The sequence below is a fragment of the Hirundo rustica genome, chromosome 2 (genome assembly GCF_015227805.2).
Source record: "Hirundo rustica isolate bHirRus1 chromosome 2, bHirRus1.pri.v3, whole genome shotgun sequence".
NCBI lineage: Eukaryota > Metazoa > Chordata > Aves > Passeriformes > Hirundinidae > Hirundo > Hirundo rustica.
The window spans coordinates 85,696,658-85,717,659 of NC_053451.1; the positions used below are offsets into that span (position 1 = coordinate 85,696,658).

The following is a 21,002-nucleotide window of genomic DNA, read 5'->3' on the forward strand; positions in this document are numbered from 1 at the left end:
TGATGACAGCTTGATATTTTTTAAGCCGTGTGATGGCCTGCCTCTGTAACATCTCTCCAGGCACAGAAATCAGCCACATTTTCTCATGTTGTTAATAAGTGCTTTTTTTGGTAGATATATTTTTAAAAAAATATTATTAATATTATTTTTTTTTTTAAACTCTAAGGAATGGAGACTTATTTTTTTAGTGACAAAGTCTTTTTTAGTCTAAAAGTTATGGTTATGAATATTCTTATATCCAAATTCTTGGAATGAAACCTACAGAACAACATTTTCCAAAAACATGCTTAAAAAAGAAAAAAAAAAAAAAACCAAAACAAAACAATCTTTTTCATTGCTTGATCTCTAAGTATAGCTAGCTGGTTACTGTTTTCATTCTCCAGAACTGGGGTGCATGTCATAAGGATATACAAAAGGCCAGAAGAATCAATGGGTGTCACGGCTTGTCAGTGCATTGCTTGGATTAAGGAAAATTTTATCAAAATAATCCTGCATCAGAGTTGTGTATGAAGGTGTTCCTTCATCTGGGAAGTGGCCAGTAGTCTTGTTTTAACAGTGCTTCCCTCTCTTGCATAATTCTTGAATTCAACTGCTCTCTAAGTAAATCTTCATTCTTTAACTTCTGTTCCCTCAAACCTTTGAGACAGCAACATTATCACTTCAATGCTTGACAAATTATAACCTTCTCTAGACATGGTTACATCATCTAGCTGTATCTCAGACCTACTCTTCTGTTCATATTTCCATCATCCAAGTGTCCCACAGTGCATATTTAAGAGAGTCTGGTCAGATATAAAGAATTAAGTTGTGACCACTTTCTCAATGTTTGAGATTTTCCAAATTCCCTTATGGTCTAGAAAAAAAGGTATGATCCCCCTTTATTTGTCATAAGTTTGGCTAGCAGCAGAGCTGGTTAAGCTAAAAGTCCGTTCTGAAAGTCAAGGAAAAATGCTGCCATTTAAAAGCCAAACTTACAGAATATACTAAAATGTCACAAGTGCAGTCATGGTTTTAAGGGTTCTCGATAAATTGCTTCTCTATTGCAGGTTAATTTTTCAGTATACCCTGCAGCATTTGCTGATAATACTCTTAACAGGTTGTCAGTGTAATCCATAGGGAAACTGAGGGTTTGGAATCTGGACCACTACACATACTGGTTCCTGATGCTTCTTTCAAATTCACAGCTTGCTGGCAGTCACTAACAGCTAAACTCTTTTGGCAGCATCTGCTCCTGAAATTTATTTTCTCCTTCAGCCTGTCTGCAGTTTTCCATGTGGTCTCCTGTTGTTGGGGAGAATGAAGCTAGATAGCCCTATAAATACAACTGCTTAGATTCTGAGAATGTGAAACCTCTAAGTGAGATAGAATTGAAAGCAAGTTTTGATGTTTGAGGGGTCCTAGCTGCTGGATGTCTGGGAAAACTGTTATGTGGCCAGTTGAACGTTACCTGCAGATAGACCCAGGGGTCAAATGGAATGTTCTGTCTCACTCCCCAATGTATGGTTCATCCCACACCTGTACCCCTCCCCTGAAGTATCAGGTATCTGTAACCCCATTGGCCCAAGTCTTGTTCCAGCCCACCTTGAAGCCCCCTTATCAGGGGGCTGAGAGATTGGCTCTTCCTCTTTTGCCTGGCACCCTTCCCTGAGGATCTCCCTCTTGGAATTTCCTCTCCCTATATCCCCCTTCCCCCATTCCATACCTCTCCCTTCCCCCACTCCCTGGGGCCTGCCACAAGTTGTGCCTGGCAACTCTAAGCAAGGCCTCACATCCTTTATAATAAACCTCATCTTCTAAAACCCAACTTCAGAGATCTCTCATCTACATTCATCCATACCATCCTGGAGTCCAGCGGAGCAATATCTACAGATTGGTGCCCAACGTGGAAAACGCCAACCCAGCCTTTCAAGCTGTGAGACTTCCCCATGCACAGTAACTAAATTACCAGTTGTAGCCTAATCGGTGTCATGAGCACCGCATATCTTTGCTGGGCAGCGTGAAGCTGGAGCTCTTTAAATTTGCCGAGGGCAAACCTCGAGCAAGAGGATTCGTTACCAAGTAGTGAACACTTGGAGCTCTCAGGAGGATTTTGCTTGGCATCCCTCAAGCACAGATGGCCGCTGAGCGGCGGCCACTGGAGCTCTCTTAAGGGACCTTTGCCATGGTACCCTGCCACGTGCGCCGAGCACAGGCGAGCACTGCTCTGCACTGCCCGCACTGAAGCTCTGAGTGGAGGTTGGTGTCCCCGAGCACGGAAAAAGCCGTTCCTGAGTAACGCCTGGTGCCGGAGCTCTGAGGGGGACCCCGTGCAGCGTCCTGAGAGCCGACAGGAGTGTTTGGCCAACCCCCACATCGGATCTCGGGTGAAGACCCTGCTTCTGCGACATTGAGGTGAGATACACTGGTGTAAAAATGGGGCATTCCCACTCTACCCTTGATCGAGATCTCTATAAGCAACTTAAGCATCTTTTAAGCAGCAGTAACAATACTTTACATAAGCAAGAGCTAAAAGACCTTTTAGAATGGACTCTAGTTAACTTTCCCAATGCTGATCATTCAACCGTCTTTACCAGAAACTTATGGGACTCAGTTAGAAATAGACTCTTTAATAATATTTCACGCAGGGATTTCGCTGTCGCTGAGCTTATCGCAGCGTGGGCTCTTGTTGAGCTCTTTGCTGCAAAAAAGCCAGCTGCAGCCGCTCCGCCTAGCCATATTGTTCCGGAAAATCTCCCCCACACGGCCACGAGTCTGCAGCAGAGCCCGGTCCCTGCCTCCCCCCCGCGCCACGTGGATTCGGCATCCGCAGCCCCCAAGTGGCCCCACCCCCTGCCCTCGTGGTTGCTTTTTCCATGTGGTCTCCTGTAGCTTCCCAATTTTCTTTGCTGAAGCTGAAAATTTAGAGGAGGAAAACAGCAGATATGCTTTTCAGTGCAACTTCTCACTCTTTCAAATGGTAGGTTTTTGGACCTGCTGTATCACTGTGGTCCTGCTGGATGCTCATGAAACCAGAGCCTGTGTCCCCATCCCCACCCTGTCCCTGCTTCCTTGTTGGGTGCTGTGGGCCCTGGTTGGGAAGATTATGGCCCTGCCAGACCCGTGGCCATTCCCTGCTCCTGGCTACCTCCCACAGGGTAGACGAACCTTATGATACCCTGACATGGGAGCAGAAAATGTGTGGAGAACAGTACTGTTTTCTCAGCACTACCAAGGATACCACTAAACCCTGGCCCTGAGTGCCACATCTGCACATCTTTGGAATACCTGAGTTACCTGCTGGTAGCTCAGCACTTCTCTGAGCAGTCAGTTCCAATGCTTGACAACTCTTTCCGTGAAAAAAAATACTTCCAAACAGCCAATCTGAATTGTTCCTGAAGGTCTTTCTCTCATGTCCTGTCACTTGTTTTCTGGGAGGAGAGACCAATGCTCACCTCACTACAACCTCCCTTCAGGCAGGGAGAGATAAGGTCTTCCCTGACCTTTCCTTCTCCTTTTCTCCAGGCTAAACAACCTCAGTTCTCTCAGCTGCTCTTTGTAAGACTTGTGCTTCAGACCCTTCACCACCTTATTTACTGTTTGGACACAGTCCAGCACCTCAATGTCTTTCAAAATGAGATCTGCCAGCTGGCTGTACATCTCACAATGTCGTGCTATCAGATAGTGCCAGCCCTTCAGAATCCCTCTCTGGGGATCCCTCTGCAGGATCCTGTACAGTCCTGCCTAATAGAAAATTAGAAAAGTCAAACAGAAAATTTAGAAAATGAGTGTCTATTAAATAATGCTTTCATTGCTTGTTTCTTTTTCTGACATCTTAATGGTGCATGGGTTTAAAGTGTCTGGAGGTTATTTGCTGATGCTACATAAAGCAGTCATCAGGAAATATCTGGAAACTGTTTAGAGATGTGAGCTCTGGAGTCTTTGATCCTTCCCTTGACTCTGAGTATATCAGCTGGCCATACTTGATTTGTGATGGGTAGTGATAACTATTTCCCCATGGTGTACTACCTCTGAGGAGAAATAATTGCGGAGGGTTGTGTATCTGTGTGGGCACTTGTGTATGATGACGTTGTCAGATATATGCATACAGCTGCTTAGTGCACAATAAAGGTAAAGTTTGAAGAGCTGAATGCTTTGATGTTGGTCAGAACAGCTCTGCAACTGTTCCCCAAAAAGTGGACTTTGTCAGAAACCCACAAATACCGACTCTGGTGAAAGAATGTGTTTTAAGGGCAATCTGGTGGTCTGGGGCAGTCTTTCTTTGTGTGGGTTGTGGTTTTTTTTTTTTTTTTTTTTTTTTTTTTTTTTTTTTTTTTTTTGTTGTTGTTGTTGTTGTTGTTGCTGTTGTTGTTGTTTTTTGGTTTTTTTTAACCTCTGTTTTTCAATTTATTTCTGCATTATGCTGGTTTACAGTTATGATAAGAGTAATTAGTTCAGTACTTATGATTTGTATAAATGTTTTCTATTTAGGGAATATGAAGCTTCTGAAACTAGATTTTACTCTAAAAGAATGTAGTAGTGGTTGCAGCTACTCTGCTTCATGATTAATTATCTCTCATATTTTTACTCTGGATTTCTTCTCTTCTAGGAAACTACTTAGTTGTTGTATTTGTTATAAACTCTTGGCTCATTAGTATTCTTGAGCTTTTGTTTAAGAGACAACCTCATGCTCATAACAGTTTTAGTTATTAGTTTAGAATTAGATTACTAATTCAGGGAAGCATGCTAACTCTTTTTTCCTCTGAAGAGATTCAGCTTTTAATTTTTTATATAGTGAAATCTTTAATAAGTTTTGGTAAAAAGTGTTTATGTTCTTGCATAATATATACACTTCCATATTCACCTCTTATTCAATTCTGACCAAATCTTTCCCATGGAAGTGAGAATTATTGCTTTCTGGTTTCATAGAAGTAGCTTCCCAACTGATAGTTGTGTGCACGGCATAATGCTTGGGAGATGAAGCATTATATTAGCTGATATTTAAAATGTGTCCTTTCTATCATAAGGAATGAAAGCAATACATTGTGTACCATGATTTATCTTTTCAATACAAGGCTAAATAACAGGTTCCAGTCAGATCTAGTGATTATTTTAAGTGTTTGCAGCCTAACTAGGATGAGTACAGTGTTTTGCTTTCTCTGGCTCTTGTAAGATGTTTATTTCTTTTGGTGTTCTTTCCTTTAGTGCATTTGGGATTGAAATGTTGCTTATGGCTGAACATCAGGGTGCACCACAGTTTTCCTTTTCCTTTTGTTTAAAATTGCAGGTATAAACACCAGGTCTAGTGTTTGATGGCAGGAAGGTATCACCTGCAGTAATGGGAAGCAGTGGTGTGCTGTAGGTGGAAACCTCAGACCTTGTCAGCCACCTACTCTGATTAATGTCTGAGGAGTCATCAGCTCAGCAGTGGGAGCAACTGGAGTCTCCCACATCTCTTCCTTTCATCTCCCACTCTCACTGTATCTCTTCCGATGGCAATGTTGACCAACTCAAACTATTCTATGATTCTCATATTTCATGTAGAAAATGCTAATAATTTTTGAGTCTGGACTGTGAGAAAAGAATTGTGAGCACTAGTGGTGTCCAGGTTACCAGATCCTTGCCTACACATAGGACAAATCTAAAGTGGTCATCTCATCCTGTGAACAGGGATACGCACAATCAGTTAATGAGCTGACCTGGTGATTAGCCTCTTGGTAATGTTGCTGAATTGCTCAGTAGAGGTGAATTTCACTCCATTTGAGCATATGCATATAACTGAAGTTTCTAGCTATTTGATCAGGAAGAAACATTTGAAGTGTGACCTGACCCCAGGTTTTGAAATGTGTTACATTTTGATTTGTTTCCTGTGGCTGGTTCTGTCCCCACACTGGGCGGGGGCTGACCTCCGGCTAGCTCTGGTCAGCACAGCCACGGAATGTTCCCAGTTCGGATGGGCACGCAGGTTATCTTTGCCTGCTGGTCGGCTTCTCAGCAGCAGCTGGACCAAGTAGTGTCTTGACAGCAGTGGCAGTAGAAGAGAAGGCTGGTTCTCAGCTTAGCAGGTTAAAGATGTTTATTCAGGCCCAGCTGCGGGAAGTCCGCAGCCGGTCCAAACCTCAGGCCAGAGAGGCCAGCAAGCGAGAGAGAGAGAATCTCCCTCCTCCACCTTATAAGCGAGGGAGGGGTTCAGGGGGGGCTACAACAAGACAACAAATCGGGGGATTCTGGGGGTACCAAGGTGTGCCCACCCCCAAGCCTCAGACCACTAAAATCCAGAGCCAAAGGAATTCCCCCCAGGGGACCTATCACCTGAAGCCCTCTCCCTGAGATTTTGCAATCTGGGAGGGACCCCAGGAGTGATAAACAGGCTGCCCCAGAGTGGGAGGGAGCAGAGGGGATGGACAAGGATAGGTGGGGGGTGGGATGATTGACACAAACCCCCTTATTATACAGAAAACACAAAAGGGTTACAGAACTGGGGATACAGTGAAATGAATTACAACATAAAACTTCTTATAAAAACCTAATAAAACAATTCTCACATCACCACAGCTTCCTATCTACAGTGTCCCAATTAGCAGCTACTTGCAGGGTTGAGGAGCACCAAGAGTGCTGCTAAGATGGCTTTTGAGCACGGCAGGCTTCTTCCTCTACCAGCAGGAGGTCTTTGGGCCTTCCTAAGTTTTGGTTGGAGATGATCTTTTATCTTCGGATTAAGTGGATGGTGGATTTGCACCTCCAGCATCTCTTCAGAAGTATGAGGGGCATGGAGGGGTTTGCACTAGGCTCTCTGTTCAAGGATGACTTTTATTTTTATAATCCATGCTATTTTTTCTAATGATGTTTTTACAACCTTTCTTTCCAGAGCTTTCATCCTTCAAGATTCCTGTATGCCCTAATTAGCTTTATTGTTTATATTACTCTCATTCTCTAATTTGAATAATCACATCATGGGGGAGTTGAGGCTCTTCTGCTTTTTCTCTAATTATTTTTGTTTTGTCAAGCCTGGCTGTTTCCTGCTGCTTATTCTTGTCCTTGTGTTTTCATCCTCTGCAAATTGTTGTTGTCATGTACTAATTGTTTTTACTTTATCTGAAGACCTTTTCCATTTTTACTGGCTTCGTCATTCTTGGCCATCTGTTCAGCTCCACAGTTCCATTTAAAAATGACAGGACTTATACCAGCAAGTGGGGATAACAGTGTAAGAAGAAAGTGAAGGTGATGTCTTTAATTAGCAGTCTGGATTATTCAGCTCAGGTTCTGACACTTAAGCCACTTTCCACCTGACCTTTTACTCCCTTTCTTGTTGCTGCTCCTGTGGTTGCTTTGCCCTTCAGCACTTTTTGCAAACTGGTTATTCACAGTAATGGTGAAGAGCTGCTGAGGTGTGGATTGTCAATGGATATACATAAACCTGGAAATGCCTGTGTAACATAAAGCAGTGCTGGTGCCAGCCCTGAAGAAGTAGAAGAAAATGGAAGTTCTTATGGAAAGTGTCTGGTTACTTGTCTCAGAATTTACACATCCTAGGAGGAAAAGAACAAAAGGAAGTGTGGAAAGGTTAATAGCGTGCACAAGATGAGGAAAGATCAGAACCGCATACATTATATATCATTTGAAGCCTTTTTTTCCTTTGGAACAAGTGCCATGGTTGTGTTTAAAAGTAGAAACAGCCAAATGGTCTTTTCGTGAGTCAGATTTCTGAATGCATACATCCGAGGTCCACCACCAGAATTGTTATAAAAATTGCTCCCTTTGGATGCAGACTTCGAGTATAGTGGGATGCTGGGATTAGCCACGAGTATATCAGCAATGCTTGGTAAGCACACATTTAAAGTCCTGATAGTGCTCCTGCTCTCCCTATGGGTTCCATTTTGTAAAAAAGCTCTAGGTAGCCTTTTACATGGAAAGCCATGATGAGATTAGAAGAGCACTTGCTTCAAAATACCAGTTTCTCCACTTAGACTTCCTTTTGTGTGAATTATATTCTCCTGCTTAAAAAAGGACACACTTTGGTAGCTACAAAGAATGCAATCATCTCTTCACAGATGAAGTGTCAGTACAATGTAGCACCTGAGTTGTAATCTGCCCAACATTTGACCCAAGGTACTGGGTAATTGAATCTCTCTAACTCATTCACTTTCCTCAGTTGACACTGAAAATATGTGGCTTACAGCAGAGTTTAAACGAGTGTTGTGGCCACTCAAGACTGAAATAACCATATCCAATTGCTCTGCACCCAGCACATCTTCTGACTGAAAATATTACTGAACAAACAAGCCAAAGCAGTACCTGGAGGTTTTATTTTTACAAAGTTAAAGTTCAGACACAACTTTACAAATTTCAAGAAACATCACTGTCTTTCATTGTGTTATAAAGTCAAATACCCAAATCCTTATTTTTGAGCTGTCCTTATATTTAGAAGATTGAATAACCTGTCAATGTCGTGCGTTTATTTAGAAGTCTATGGTTTTATAATTTCTTTCCCCTCACAGTCCAGCAATAATGGAAGAAATTTTGGGTTTCCTCTAAGTGGGTTTCTTCTGGGTGTATTGAGATCTGCACTTTGACTGTATGTCTAGGATATTTCTTTGAGACTTTCTGGTCGTGGGAGGCTACAGTTTTGAATGAAATAAATCTGAGTGTACCCGAATAATGCTGTTTTTGATTGGAAATGTCTCTGAAAGAGCCTGGTCATGGGAAGATGCTCTAAAATGGCTCAATTATTTAGTCTCTCCCAGAAGTCTGCCCCAAAGCCAGGCCTCTATGGTTGTGATTGATTGTCTTCAGCTGCTTCTTAAGTTTGGGGATTTGTACTCCAGCAAAAAGGTCCTTCACAATGCTAAGCTGCAATATGGCAAGAAGTAGTTCACGCTCTGTTTATTTATCTGCAACAACAGGACCAAGGCTTGGCAGAAACCATTTGGAATGGATCATGCTGCAGAAATAAAGTATTTGTATTCAGATTTTCGTCCCTAATATCAAGAGTACAAAGTTACTGTAGAGATCGGTGGATTTGTAGATGGTGATCCATGTCTCAAGTAATATCTATGGGAAATAAATTATTCTATTATCTCATATTTTATGAAGTATGCTAGTGTAAACATATGAATGAGCCCCCTGAGAGTATAAGGAAGTAACTACCTTGACTAGTTCAAACTTAATGAATGAAAACCTTAGTTTAAGTCAGCACCATCCTTAAAGAATGTTTAACTAATTAGATGGACTTGTAGAAAAAGTTTGTAGATCTGTAGTGAATAATTTTACTGCAGACTTACTATTCATTTTTTTCTCCCTCTAAAGATATCACTTCAATTTTTCAAAATTATTCAGCTCAAGGTCAAAGCCCACTGTTTTTACAGAGAAGACCCCATTACTGAAGGTTTCCTCAGAGGAAAATGGGTGAGTTACTTTCATTTTTGTCAAAATATTTTTTCCTAAGTTCCATTCTATTTAATTGCACGTGATTCTTTCTTATATCCTAACACCAAACCTGCTGGGAAATAAAGTGAATAGCAGGGGCAATAGCAGAGAATTACTCTGGAGGACCTTGGTAGCAGAGAAGGGGCTGAACAAGGGGAAGGGAAGGATGTAAGGTGTGAGGTCAGGTGATTAGAGTGCCCTAAGCATAGACAGCTGCAGGTTCTATGCTATTATTTGCTCCATGTGCTGTTACATAAAGGGCACTAAAAGGCGCAGCAGAACTATGGGGAAGGTCCTGATGTATATCTGCCTGGTGTATCAGAGGCCTGGTGCTCTCAGGTGTGCCCAAATGTCATGGAGTCTTTGTCCTTGTTCTCCAGTCTACCCAGCTGTGTCACCAAAGGGAGCTTGGTCTGTACTGAATAAGTCTCTTTCTATGAAATTTTCCATAAATATCTCTTGGAGTGAATGTCAAGTTCTGCAAGGTCAGTTGCATCTACTACCTGTTGAAATATAACACTGCTTTGTTTTACTATGTTTACTGAAAATGTGTGACAGGTTGCAGTGTATGGCTCTTCATAATCCAGATTTTACCACAGATGATGATTCATGGGACAACAGCTCGGCAGAATTCGAGCAAAGGTTTCAGCTGGAAAGTGAAATGACAAGTTTTTCCAGATCTGCTTCTTCTGAGAAATATGAAATCTTGGACAACCTTCATGTCAAGTTCAATTTATCAAAGATGAGGTCTGAATTCAAACTATTTTTAAAATTTCTTCATGTATTTGTTTTTAGGCATAGATGTCTAGAAAATTATTTATTTATGCAAATTAATAAAATAAGACTCCATATTTAGACTGTATCTTGCCATTGATAGTTTGATTACAGACTCCATAACAATCAATAGCCCTTTGTTCTAACATAAATCAGTCATGAATCAACACCTATTCTAAATTTGTAATTAAATACCTTCTATATTGCTTTTAGCACTCCCTTGAGGCCATTTTTAAAAGTCCTGTGGTTGATTCCACAGCGTTTTTTTCTTCAGTGTTTTGTTGCTTCACTTTAATTGAAGTGTATGTGTAAAAGTTCTTCTGCAGTCATTACAGTAGCTTTTTACATATACACAAAGCAAAATATAACTGAGAATTTTTCCATCTTGGACAACATTAATATAATTCACTCTTTACCCCAAAGTAGTTTTTTACATTGTTTAGGCACAGAGGAAATTGAATCTGTTGATATATTAAAAGATAGCAACATGATAAGGGCTTAACTTCAAATTCTCTCTGGCTATTTTTGCTGGGGATTTCACTAGCAAAACCTCTAATCTCAGATATTAATTCCCTTGGCCCCTTCCAGAGGTTCAATGCTTCTTCTAGTTTGTTTTGGTGTCCATAGACAGCTCTGCAGGGTTTTCATGGAGCCCAGCACTGTAAGTCCACATCTCCTTGTTGATCTGCTGTGCCTACCTGCGGAATGTCGGTGCATCTTTTCCCAATCTGTATGTTGTCTTAGCTCATCATCTCACAATTGTTTTTTTCTCATTGTGCATATGGTATTGTACTCTCCTGCTCTGCTGCTGAACAAATGGAACAGGAGAATTCCAATTACTGCAATTAGTGCAGTGTGAACATATGCAAAGAAGTTTGGCAGGTGTTTTTCTTCACATTTGTGGTAGATTTCCCCAGTATTTGAAGGAACAAAGGTATTGATTTGTAGTGTGAAATCCGTTGCTTCCAGGTTTATAATCTGGGGAGGAGCACGTTTTTTTGGCAGAACATCCCTTGAAATATTTTCACTGCTGTAGTTCAAGCTGTACATATGGGATCAACTCCTTGGTTGTTGTAAATCAGCATAATAACACTGATGAGATAGCAAATGAAGCTAAAGTGCCCAACACCATATGTAGATCAGATCAAAAATCATTTGGCTTAGAAGTGGGGGTGAAATTCTTCATAGATTTATATACTCCAAGCATTTCCAACCGAAGTCAGATAGGACTGGACTACTGGAGGTATACATCGGCATAGGAGTTGGCACAGGGCTTGTATTTGCATGGCTGTGCCAGATTACTGCTGTAGGAAGAGACAGATTGCAAACCACGGGTGAGTCAAAAGCAGATAACGTCTCAAATGTAAGCTGTTAAAATTGCTGCTTCCCTAATACAAAATGCCATGAAAACAAAGAGACAGGAGGAAAAGACCCTTCTAAATTATCTTATTTATTAAAACCATTTCCAAAACCCTTTTTTTTATTACATCTTGCCAGCTCCTTTGGATGAGTTTCTGTTATTTACAAACAAGTGGTTATTAATTTAAAAATGCTTAATAAATATTTTATTTCACTTGTGTCTTAAAATCAAGGGCCTTTTAATAATAACTTTAAGTATTATTATAAGTTATAAATTGTAAGCCCAAAATGCAAACAAAAAATATAAAGTACATTAAAATTAAACCAATCTGGATTATGATTTATTAATTAATAACATAATAAATTCTCAAAATTCCAGAATGAAATTGTAATGTAAAGATGGGCAGAATTGACAAGCAGGATAGAAGATCTATGGCTAAGCTGGCACTAGGTTATTTTCCATAAATCACATAATGCCAAAAGAATTTATCAGTGATGAAGTGCTGGCTTGTGTCATCATCCCTTTCATTTCATGCCTGTATTACTTTCTTCCTCTCTCTGCCCTCTTGCTTCTCAGTAGAGCAGGGCTACTTGAAATTTCTTTAAGCCACCTAACTGGCTTCTTTCTCCTCTTCCTCTGCCTTCTCTAGGTTTTCATGCTGTGCAAAGTTTGGGTAAAGTTGTTACCATTTGTATTTGATAGACCCCCTTTGTACTAGTTTGTGACAACTCATTTGTATTAGCTACTGTTTGGAAAATTCTAAAGAGGAGGGAAAACTTTGGAAAATGATGTTTTTGGAAAAATGGGTCTCCAGTTATTTATGTTATTTTTGTCAATTAATTGATTCAGGGATTTATTTCCACTCTGATTAAAAATTATTTCTAACATTCATCAGATTATTCTGCTTTAATATTTTGTCCTGTAGCATCTGTCAATTCAGCTTCTTATTGTACTCATCCTTTTTCAACTAATTATTCTGGTAACTTGAAATTTCCTTCCTGCTTGTCATCAAGTTTAAATCAAGCCCTGCATTTGTCATTCTGTCAGAAAAACAACGTTTGAATGTTTACTTTTGAAAAAAAAAGAATAAGAATATTGATGCTTTCAAAATGAAAATATGTAACGAGGTCAAATCAACAGAAATGCTTCTGTAAATTAAGGCATCAGTATAACATACTGATGGGCAGTCAGAAAATTTTTAGTTGAGTTTTCTTTTCAGTAAGATTAAAAAATGATAATTTAAAACGCTGAATCTTAAGATTTCTTTCTCAAGACCATGCATTTTCAATATCCACATTTTGATTTAGAGTTATTCTTGCCTAAGCCCCTCAGTAGTAAGCTTGGACAATTCAGAATGTTTTACAACATCTGATTTCCAGAACTGGGCATTCCTTCAATGGGCACAGAAGCACCATGGAAAAAAAAAATTAGTTTTGTTAGTAGATTTTTTTCTCATGAAGTCTATTTGGTTTTAAAAGATACTGTTAAACCCAGAAGTTTCTTAAAGCTTGTTTTTTTAATCTTCAAACTGCTTTTTCTAATACATTTCAGGATGTCTATTATAAGTCCAGTTTTGAGGAAGTCACTCATGACACTGTCTGTCTATACAACAAGCTGTGCTTTCAGCACAGCCATGCCAGCTCCCTGTCATGGCAATGTTCCTTTGCCTCTCTGGGAGAGACAAGAAGGAGCTGGGGCCAGCAGCAGTAGAGGACAAGTGGTTCCAGGATCCAGTACCAGCTCATTCTGCAGCCTTCCCTTAGATTTTCCAAGGGGTGAATCCTCCTTCCTGTGCATTGAGATCCATCTGGCAGCAGAGCTGGTGCAAGAGTCCGATAGTCACCAAGGCTTCCCAAGCCTCTGCTGACCTTGCTTTGTGGTGTCTGTACTCTGATATCCTGATATATATCGGTGATATACCATCCCCCACAAGTGCTTACCATGATGTTTCTGAGATGTCAGAGCTGTTAGGAGAGTAGAAAAGGTTGTTTTTAAACTAGCCAGATAGTAAATATATGTTTCCTTGTGTTTCAGGTGCTGTCTAAAATTCCTGAAAGTTTCTGGTCTCTTTATCTTTGTAGTTGTCTGCTCTGTAAGTATTGAATTTGTAGTCTCCCCCCAGCTCCTATTTCTTTAAAATTAGTTCAGAATGAGCTATGATACTTTCTCTTAGTACACAGAAAATATCTCAAGGGATAAATGACAATACTGCACAGGGCTTCATGCACAATCAGACTCCTATTTGGTGCACTAGTCACCTCTCAGGACAATGTGGTTGGGTAAGCAGTTGAGTTGGAGGAAGAGGCAGTTTAACCCCAAATTTGTAGGTCACTTAAGGATGCCTGTTGAATTTAGGATGGATCTTTTGATCCTGATACCTGAGGAATGCTCATAGCAAAATCTGTGCTGGGCAGGATGCTGCAGCAAAGGCAGCACTTCACAGTATCCAGGGCAGAAGGTGATGGGGAGGTTGACATCTCCTTCGGGTGGCCAAAGTGCTGCCATCCCTTTAAAAAAAATCTTCAAAATCAATAAAATCTTTGACTGAAAGTGTAGAGAATAAATTTCAAAAAGTTGGAGTTTGTTTTTTAGCGGCTGTGAGGAACTCCTTTTTGGGTTGCAGGGCTTCTGTGCTGGGAAGAAAATAGATGACACTAAATTTCCTCAGGTATGGATGTCGCTTTCCAGACAGATCATGAAGATTACAACTTTGTCCTAAGAGACATTTCAAAAAAGTGCATAAAATATGTGACTTTGGCTGTAAATTAACAGAAGGAATATTGCTTACCCTTGTTAACTGTCCCAGAGATGCTTTTCAATTGCAGTGGAATTATAACTAAAAACACAAAAACAATTTTGCAACTGAATGTGAAATTTGTAAGCCTTTTTCAAGTACTTGAGATAAGTTTAGCAGGTCTTTTGTAGTTTTTGTGTTACTAATGATTGCTTATTTTTTATCTTTGCCCTAGATTTTATTTGGCATTTATCCAGATCAAGGTATGCCCTGGCAGATGTTGGCTGTGTCACCTCTGGAAAGCTTCTGTATCCTTCTTTCATTAAAAAAAAAAAAAAAAAAAAAATCAATCTGAAATTTCATTGATAAAGTATTTGAAAGGGCGTGTATTTTCTGTCTTATACCCTGAAAGGACTGGATGTCTTCAGAGCCTTGGCTGCATTTAGACTTGTCCTTTGACACAGGCCCAAGTGCTCCCTCTCCAAATTTTACTCTGGGGCACCTCTCTAGGGTCAAGTAACTGTTTAGAAGAACAAGAAATAAAACAACCCCAAATAAAAATTCTTCATCGTAGGTGAATACAGATCTGAAATTCTTCGAGGGATGAACACTCAGTTGGTAAACAAACAAAAGCTTTTGCAAACAAATTACGTTTCTTCTTCCCGCTATATTTATAGTTTAATCAGTCTGGTCTGAAATCTAATTAAGTCTTACTGAAATAGTGATAAAGAAGATCCACCTATTGATACATTTCACAAGCTCCTGCAGATGCCTTGTTTTGAAAAACTGCAGTAGGTTTTCATTTGTGAGGTGCTTTGTTCTTCTATATAACTGGTCAGTTCCATAGCTTTGGGCAGGGAGAGTCCATTTAAAAGAAATTTAATTATTAGCATTCTCACTGTCACCAATAATGACACTATATAATGCACTAATTAGGGTAGATGAGGAAGAAAATGTCAGTGCTCTAGGGTAATTTATGATTAAATTTGAGATTGCTTTTTGGAGGGAAGCAAATGGACTTTCAGTAGGACCCATGGCAACTTCAACTGTAAATTCCCATCAATATCCTGCTCACATCAGGATTTTTGGTCCTCCTTGAAACTGTTGTTGTAAGCTCCTGTGGTGGTGTGGCGTTGAACAGCGCCATGGCTGTCACAGTCTTATCTGCCAAATGAGGATGAATTGAAAGCGAGCCTTGGAGTTCAAGTTTTAGTCAACTGTCATAGCATAAATTGAGGATTTCCTCTCTTTCCAGACTTGAGTTGGACCCATAGCTATTGCACTGTACACATTAACTCTGCAAGCAAATATTCCCTTAGTTTCAGGGAGCTGCAACTGAGACTGGGATTTTAGACAAACAGGTGTTCCTGTATTTCACATTTTACCTATCATGTCAGGAGACTTCAAGACAAATAGTTGTCAGACAGCCAGCATATAGCATTTCCATTTCTTACTTGACAAACACAAAGCTTTTTAGTTTGTGTAATGTGTCTTGAAAACTGGATGTTTCATCTGCAGTCTGATGTCACTGAGCTGGAGGAAAAGTGAGAGGCAAGCAATCCAGCAAAGCCATGTTTCTTCAAGGCAATGTGGTAATTCAAGCAGAAAAGTCAAGGAGAAAGATTACATTTCTAAAAGAGTTTTGGAAAAGGCACCAGCAATCCTGAATGTCCTCTTACTGATGATGTCAGTCTTCATTTGCACAGCAGTAAGTTCATACCGTTGTCTTCCACTTTATTGCATAGTGAAGAAAGTTTTCCACTTCTTGTCTAGGCCTATGTAACATTAACCATTCAGACAGCAGTGCTGAAGATGCAATTTATGCGGGCTGACAGACTGCAGTGATGTCCTAGGGTGACTTTATGATGATTCTACTCCCGCTGGACAATACCTGCTACTCTCTGAATGAGTATAATAATTTAATTGTAGGTTTGCATGTGTGCTGCAGTAGTCCTTGTCACAAAGCTCTTGGAAATTATCATATGAGACTTTGGGTGGAAAAGAGGTCTCTTAGCTCATATGATGCCAAATTATGCAAACAAACAACTCTACTTCTTGCTTCTGCTTCAATAGCTGTTTAGAAGTGTTGAATATGTACTAATCACTTTTTTTTTTTTAAACTCCTTCCTCTCAGTTCTGTTTCTTTCCAGAAATGTCCAAGCACATTGATGTGTTCTGGATGTGTGCTCACATATGCAACATATTTCCATCCACTAGAAAAGCAAAGTATGAAATATTTCTAAAAAACAAGCCAAGTGATTACTTTTGGATTTTGTCCTGGTGTCACCTGGATATTTTTGTTTTCTTCTGCCATGCCCATGAGATCTCAGCTTTGTTCAAAGGCAGGACCTTCCCTCTCTGCTGCTGAGAGAGGCCTTCATTACCTGGTGTGGAGGTGTCCTGCTTTTCAGATGACATTTCTGTTTGTGTTGGTATACCTTTATCTCTGGTTTGGTTTTACTCTAGCTGTTTTTCTCCCCATTGCTTTCTTTATATTAGCCCACGTGCATCTCCCATTGCTTTGTCCATCCGCACGGGTACAAACCTCGTGTGTAACACTGAGGTGTGCTGGCTGCAGCTTCTGGAAACAACATCTTGCCTCCAGGGAATTAATAGAATCTTTCTGAGTCCGTAATCTTGTGTGTGGGTGGCTCAGTTTTTTCCTACTACTGATTTCCCTATAGGTACTAGACATAAACTCAGAGATTTTAATATAGTTTTTCAAAATATTGCTATTATCTCTTTGAACATAAACACTTAGGTTTTATTGGTATTTAAATTCTAACAGTCAGTTCTATAATACCAGAAAGAATTAAGTTTGTACCGAAGCCTGACTAGAGGACCTTTTCTGCATAAAGTAAGATTCAATATCACTGTTGATGTAAAATGTGTGAAGCATTTTCAGATCTTTTGTTCAAAGGCTGTATGTTAAGAGCAGAACATCTTTAATTATTAAGATGATAGAATAAATCATCTAGATTTTGAATAAATTCCAGTATATTTTTGTTTAATTACATGTACCTATTCTAAGTTATGAACCTTCTTGTCTTTTCTTAACTCTTTGGCCATTCAGACCTTCAGAAAATGTCTCTCCATTAACTGGATGGTCAGAGAATGATTGAGAAATATTCTTCTTCTCCACATCTCACATACATTTTCAGACTTAAAAAATATTCTAAAGTGCTAAATATACATAGTGTTCCTTCATTTGATCCTAATAATGACTGCCCTGATCTAAGCAAATTTTGAACTTTTGTCCAGTAATGGGGAATGGACAACTGGAGCAGAACTAGACATTAACTTTTTGACTTGAACTAGTCTTTATAAAATTAAAAAATAATTGGGATTCTTCATGCTTTTAAGGAATTATGCAATCAAACTCTATGTTATTTCACTGTCATTTAAAGAAATGTCTGTCTCCCTGATACAGTGCCTTTCTTTCACTGTATCTCATACAGTTATAGCTATTTCTACACTTCTCAATAGTAGAAATACTTTTTTTACAAAAAAAAAAGGTAAATCTTCAGCTCATTTATGTGCAATAGATCTCACACCTACCTCACTGAAGTGTGAGTTTCTATCTTTACTCTGTCCCTGACAACTGATTTGGTAACAATATTTTCTTCCCTCTCAATACTTGTACCTATTCATGTTATAGGTGAGGAATAGCTCAGTGTGAGCAAAGCAATTTAATTTTCCTTTTTTGGACTGATTGTCAGAAATTACCTGAGAAGTGAACAGTGAATTCTTCCTGAGTCTGGCCAAGAATCTTACATTTTTGTAAATATATTTTAAAGTCTTTCAGTCCTGATCTCATTGCCTGATGGTTTAGGTGTTTGATATCTCCCCAGTAAAACTCTTGGAGCAAAGGATGACATTTTAAAAATTAAATATTTTCACAGCACCCAGTATGAAGAGTTTGTTACTCACTTGCTTTTTATGTTAAAAATAAACCTCAATAAAAAATACATACCTGAAGTCACACCTGAATGGATATCTGCTTAGTCCAAATCAGACAAAAACAGAGATATCTTGAAAACTGACTAGGCAGAGACCATTTTCATGGATGTACCTCCATCCTCTCCATGAGAGATTTTGTCACTTCCAGTCCAGGCTTAAGGTCTCAAATTCAGAAAATAGAAGATGTACTGCAATAGTAAAAATAGGTTGAATTTTAAGTCATAGGTTATATTTGTTTTCTTTGGATTCAGTGGAACTATTTAAAACAATTCCACATATGGATGAAGAGTCTTTAGGACAAGCAGACTTAAGACTCCTTATTATCAAATTCCTTGCTAAAATTGTATGACTGATTTCTGCATGAATTTGCTTTATTGGTGTAACTGTTAATCATGGAGCAAGGAAAGGTCACTAAAAAACTTGCAATCATGCCATGACCATTAGTGACATGGAAAACACTTCCTACTCCCTGAACAAGAGGTATATATAAAAAGAAGGACTGTGAGGCAAAGAATATAGTTATCTTTTAGCAGAATTTTCAGCTTCCTTGAAGTTTCTTCTCCAGGGAGCATAAAATAATGTAATTAATTACAAAACTTCTCTAATCCCTTTAGTTCTTTCCCCCCTTTGAATATTTCTTTATTTTGTAACTCTAGCTCTCTACTGGCAGACTCTCCTTCATATTTTTTCCTTGCAGAAAGCATGTAAATTGCTTCTGTTTTCGATGTTGTTGGAAATGTACTAAGCATTTAGGCCTGCAGGCAATCTTCAAGCTGTTAAATAGATGGATGAAGCCAGGACCAAGTGCAGAGAGAGCCAAGAAGCAGAATCTCAAGGCACAATTGATAAAGTGCTGTAGAAATTAGTTTGTTACAGAATTTCTCAAACTGATGGAGCAGAGAGAAAGGATGTATCCACTGTAGACAATAACGGAACAGGATTACTGGCACTCAAAAAATGGGGAAAACAAAAAATTTATAGAGCATTCATCAGATGGGGAAACCAATAGGGACAGAGAGGTGTGTGGTTTAACTCATTATATTGTGAAGGTACGATGTAGAAAAAATCCTTATCAGCTACAAACAGAGTTAGGAAAAAAAACCCCACAACAACAAAACAAACAAACAAACAAGAGCGAGCGAGAGAGAGAAATAGCACCAGTTAAGGACAATATGCAAAAATGGATGATAAGATCCCAGAAAAAGGCCTTTAAAAAAATGGTTATATCCTAGAGAAACTAGCAAGAGTGACTGGTCATAAATCAGGATGAATAGTGTATAACTACCTCAAAAACTTGCTGAAAAATAATCCATTGACATATAATTCTCAAGGTACATTTTATAGTATACAGAATAGGATATACAAATAGATGTTAAAGAAAGCATAAAGTCAGTCATCTGTGTGCAAGTACAACAGAGAATCTCTGTTAAACAGGGCTTTTTGGCTGCCTATGTACACATTGAAATAATTACATCATGGAGGGTAGAGCAGGGACTCAGTATTTTGAGGACTCACACAGCTGCTCCCAAGTTAACCATCCTAGTCTCTCTTTATAGTTAATAGAGAGAACAGATGTTCCTCATGAGCAATTTTACTCATCTTCATGTAGTGGTCCAAAATGAAACAATGAATTTCATCTTACAGTGATTCCATCTTTCCCCCTTATCGCTGTTTATAGGGAAGCGACCATCAGATATATCAAAGTACAGGAGCATAAGCTGTGGTGAATGAATACCAGTTCGTGCCAGCTTGAAAGCAAAACCAGCAAGAGATTCCAAGTCAGAAAAACAATTTAATAGGAAGAGAAAAAAAAAAGTAAAATAAATGAATGCAATAGTACAAAGGATCACTGACAGAGTCAGAATACAACCTGACACCCTGTTAGGGTGGTGGCAGCAGTCCAGGTGAAGTGGTCTTGTTGAAGCAGTGTTCTCACAGAAAGGTCTAGTAGCCCTTGTCCCCTGGGAACCCAGTGGGTAAGGCTGCCTGTGCTGTCCCAAATCCCAGATTATATCCAGGTGGGAATGCTTGGCTCCTCTCCCTGGGTGGAGCAGCTCACAATGGGCTGATAGCATTTTATCAGTCTTGCAATGGGTCCTTGATTGCCCATTAAACAGAGATAGCTTCTGGAGGGAGTTATCTATGAGTCATGCAGCAGGGTGTTGATGGGCCATCAACAGAGGAGAGTCCAGAGGCAGGGGACAAGAGAAGCTCTGCCCAGCCTAGTTTCAACATGCAGATGGTGATAGAGTAACATACTTTGGGCACATCTTACATGTAACCTAGGACACAGTTTAAATGTTTAGCCACTGCATCCCGTTCCATCATGTTGTCTACATAAGCCACATAAAAATAAAGTAACCTGAGGTGACTCTCACATACTCCTCAAAACCTCATCAGGAAACACAACTCTTGGTTCAGCTGGGAGCAGCAGACCTGCTCTGGTGCTAGATGTAAATACAGACAGCCATGGCGTAATCCTTCACAAAGCAAACACAACCCCAAATCCCTTGACAGGCTAATTCACAGCAATAATGTGATTTCAAGAATAGAACTACATCAAAATGAAGCAGTTTAGCTAAAGCAAAATAAAGAATGTAACTCTGGCTGTAAATCTCATCAGGGAGATTTTTTTTGGGGGGGGCCCCCCTTTTTTTTTTTTTTTTTTTTTTTTACTTTAATGGGGCACACTGGAACACACATTACAAAAACAAAAACAAAAACAAAACAAAAAAAAAAGTTCAGGAAAGAAAAAGCATTATTAAATTGCAG

The 21,002-nt window shown here is 39.5% G+C and overlaps 1 protein-coding gene across 1 annotated transcript in view; it reads left to right on the top strand.

Moving 5' to 3' along the window:
* Positions 1-21,002, top strand: part of OCA2 (OCA2 melanosomal transmembrane protein) — a 166,996-nt gene that overhangs the window by 14,182 nt on the left and 131,812 nt on the right. The window contains exons 2-5 of the mRNA XM_040055440.2: positions 9,283-9,381; positions 9,961-10,149; positions 13,571-13,628; positions 14,506-14,578. Coding sequence (XP_039911374.1) covers positions 9,283-9,381; positions 9,961-10,149; positions 13,571-13,628; positions 14,506-14,578 — 419 coding nt within the window. The remainder of the gene's footprint in view (positions 1-9,282; positions 9,382-9,960; positions 10,150-13,570; positions 13,629-14,505; positions 14,579-21,002) is intronic.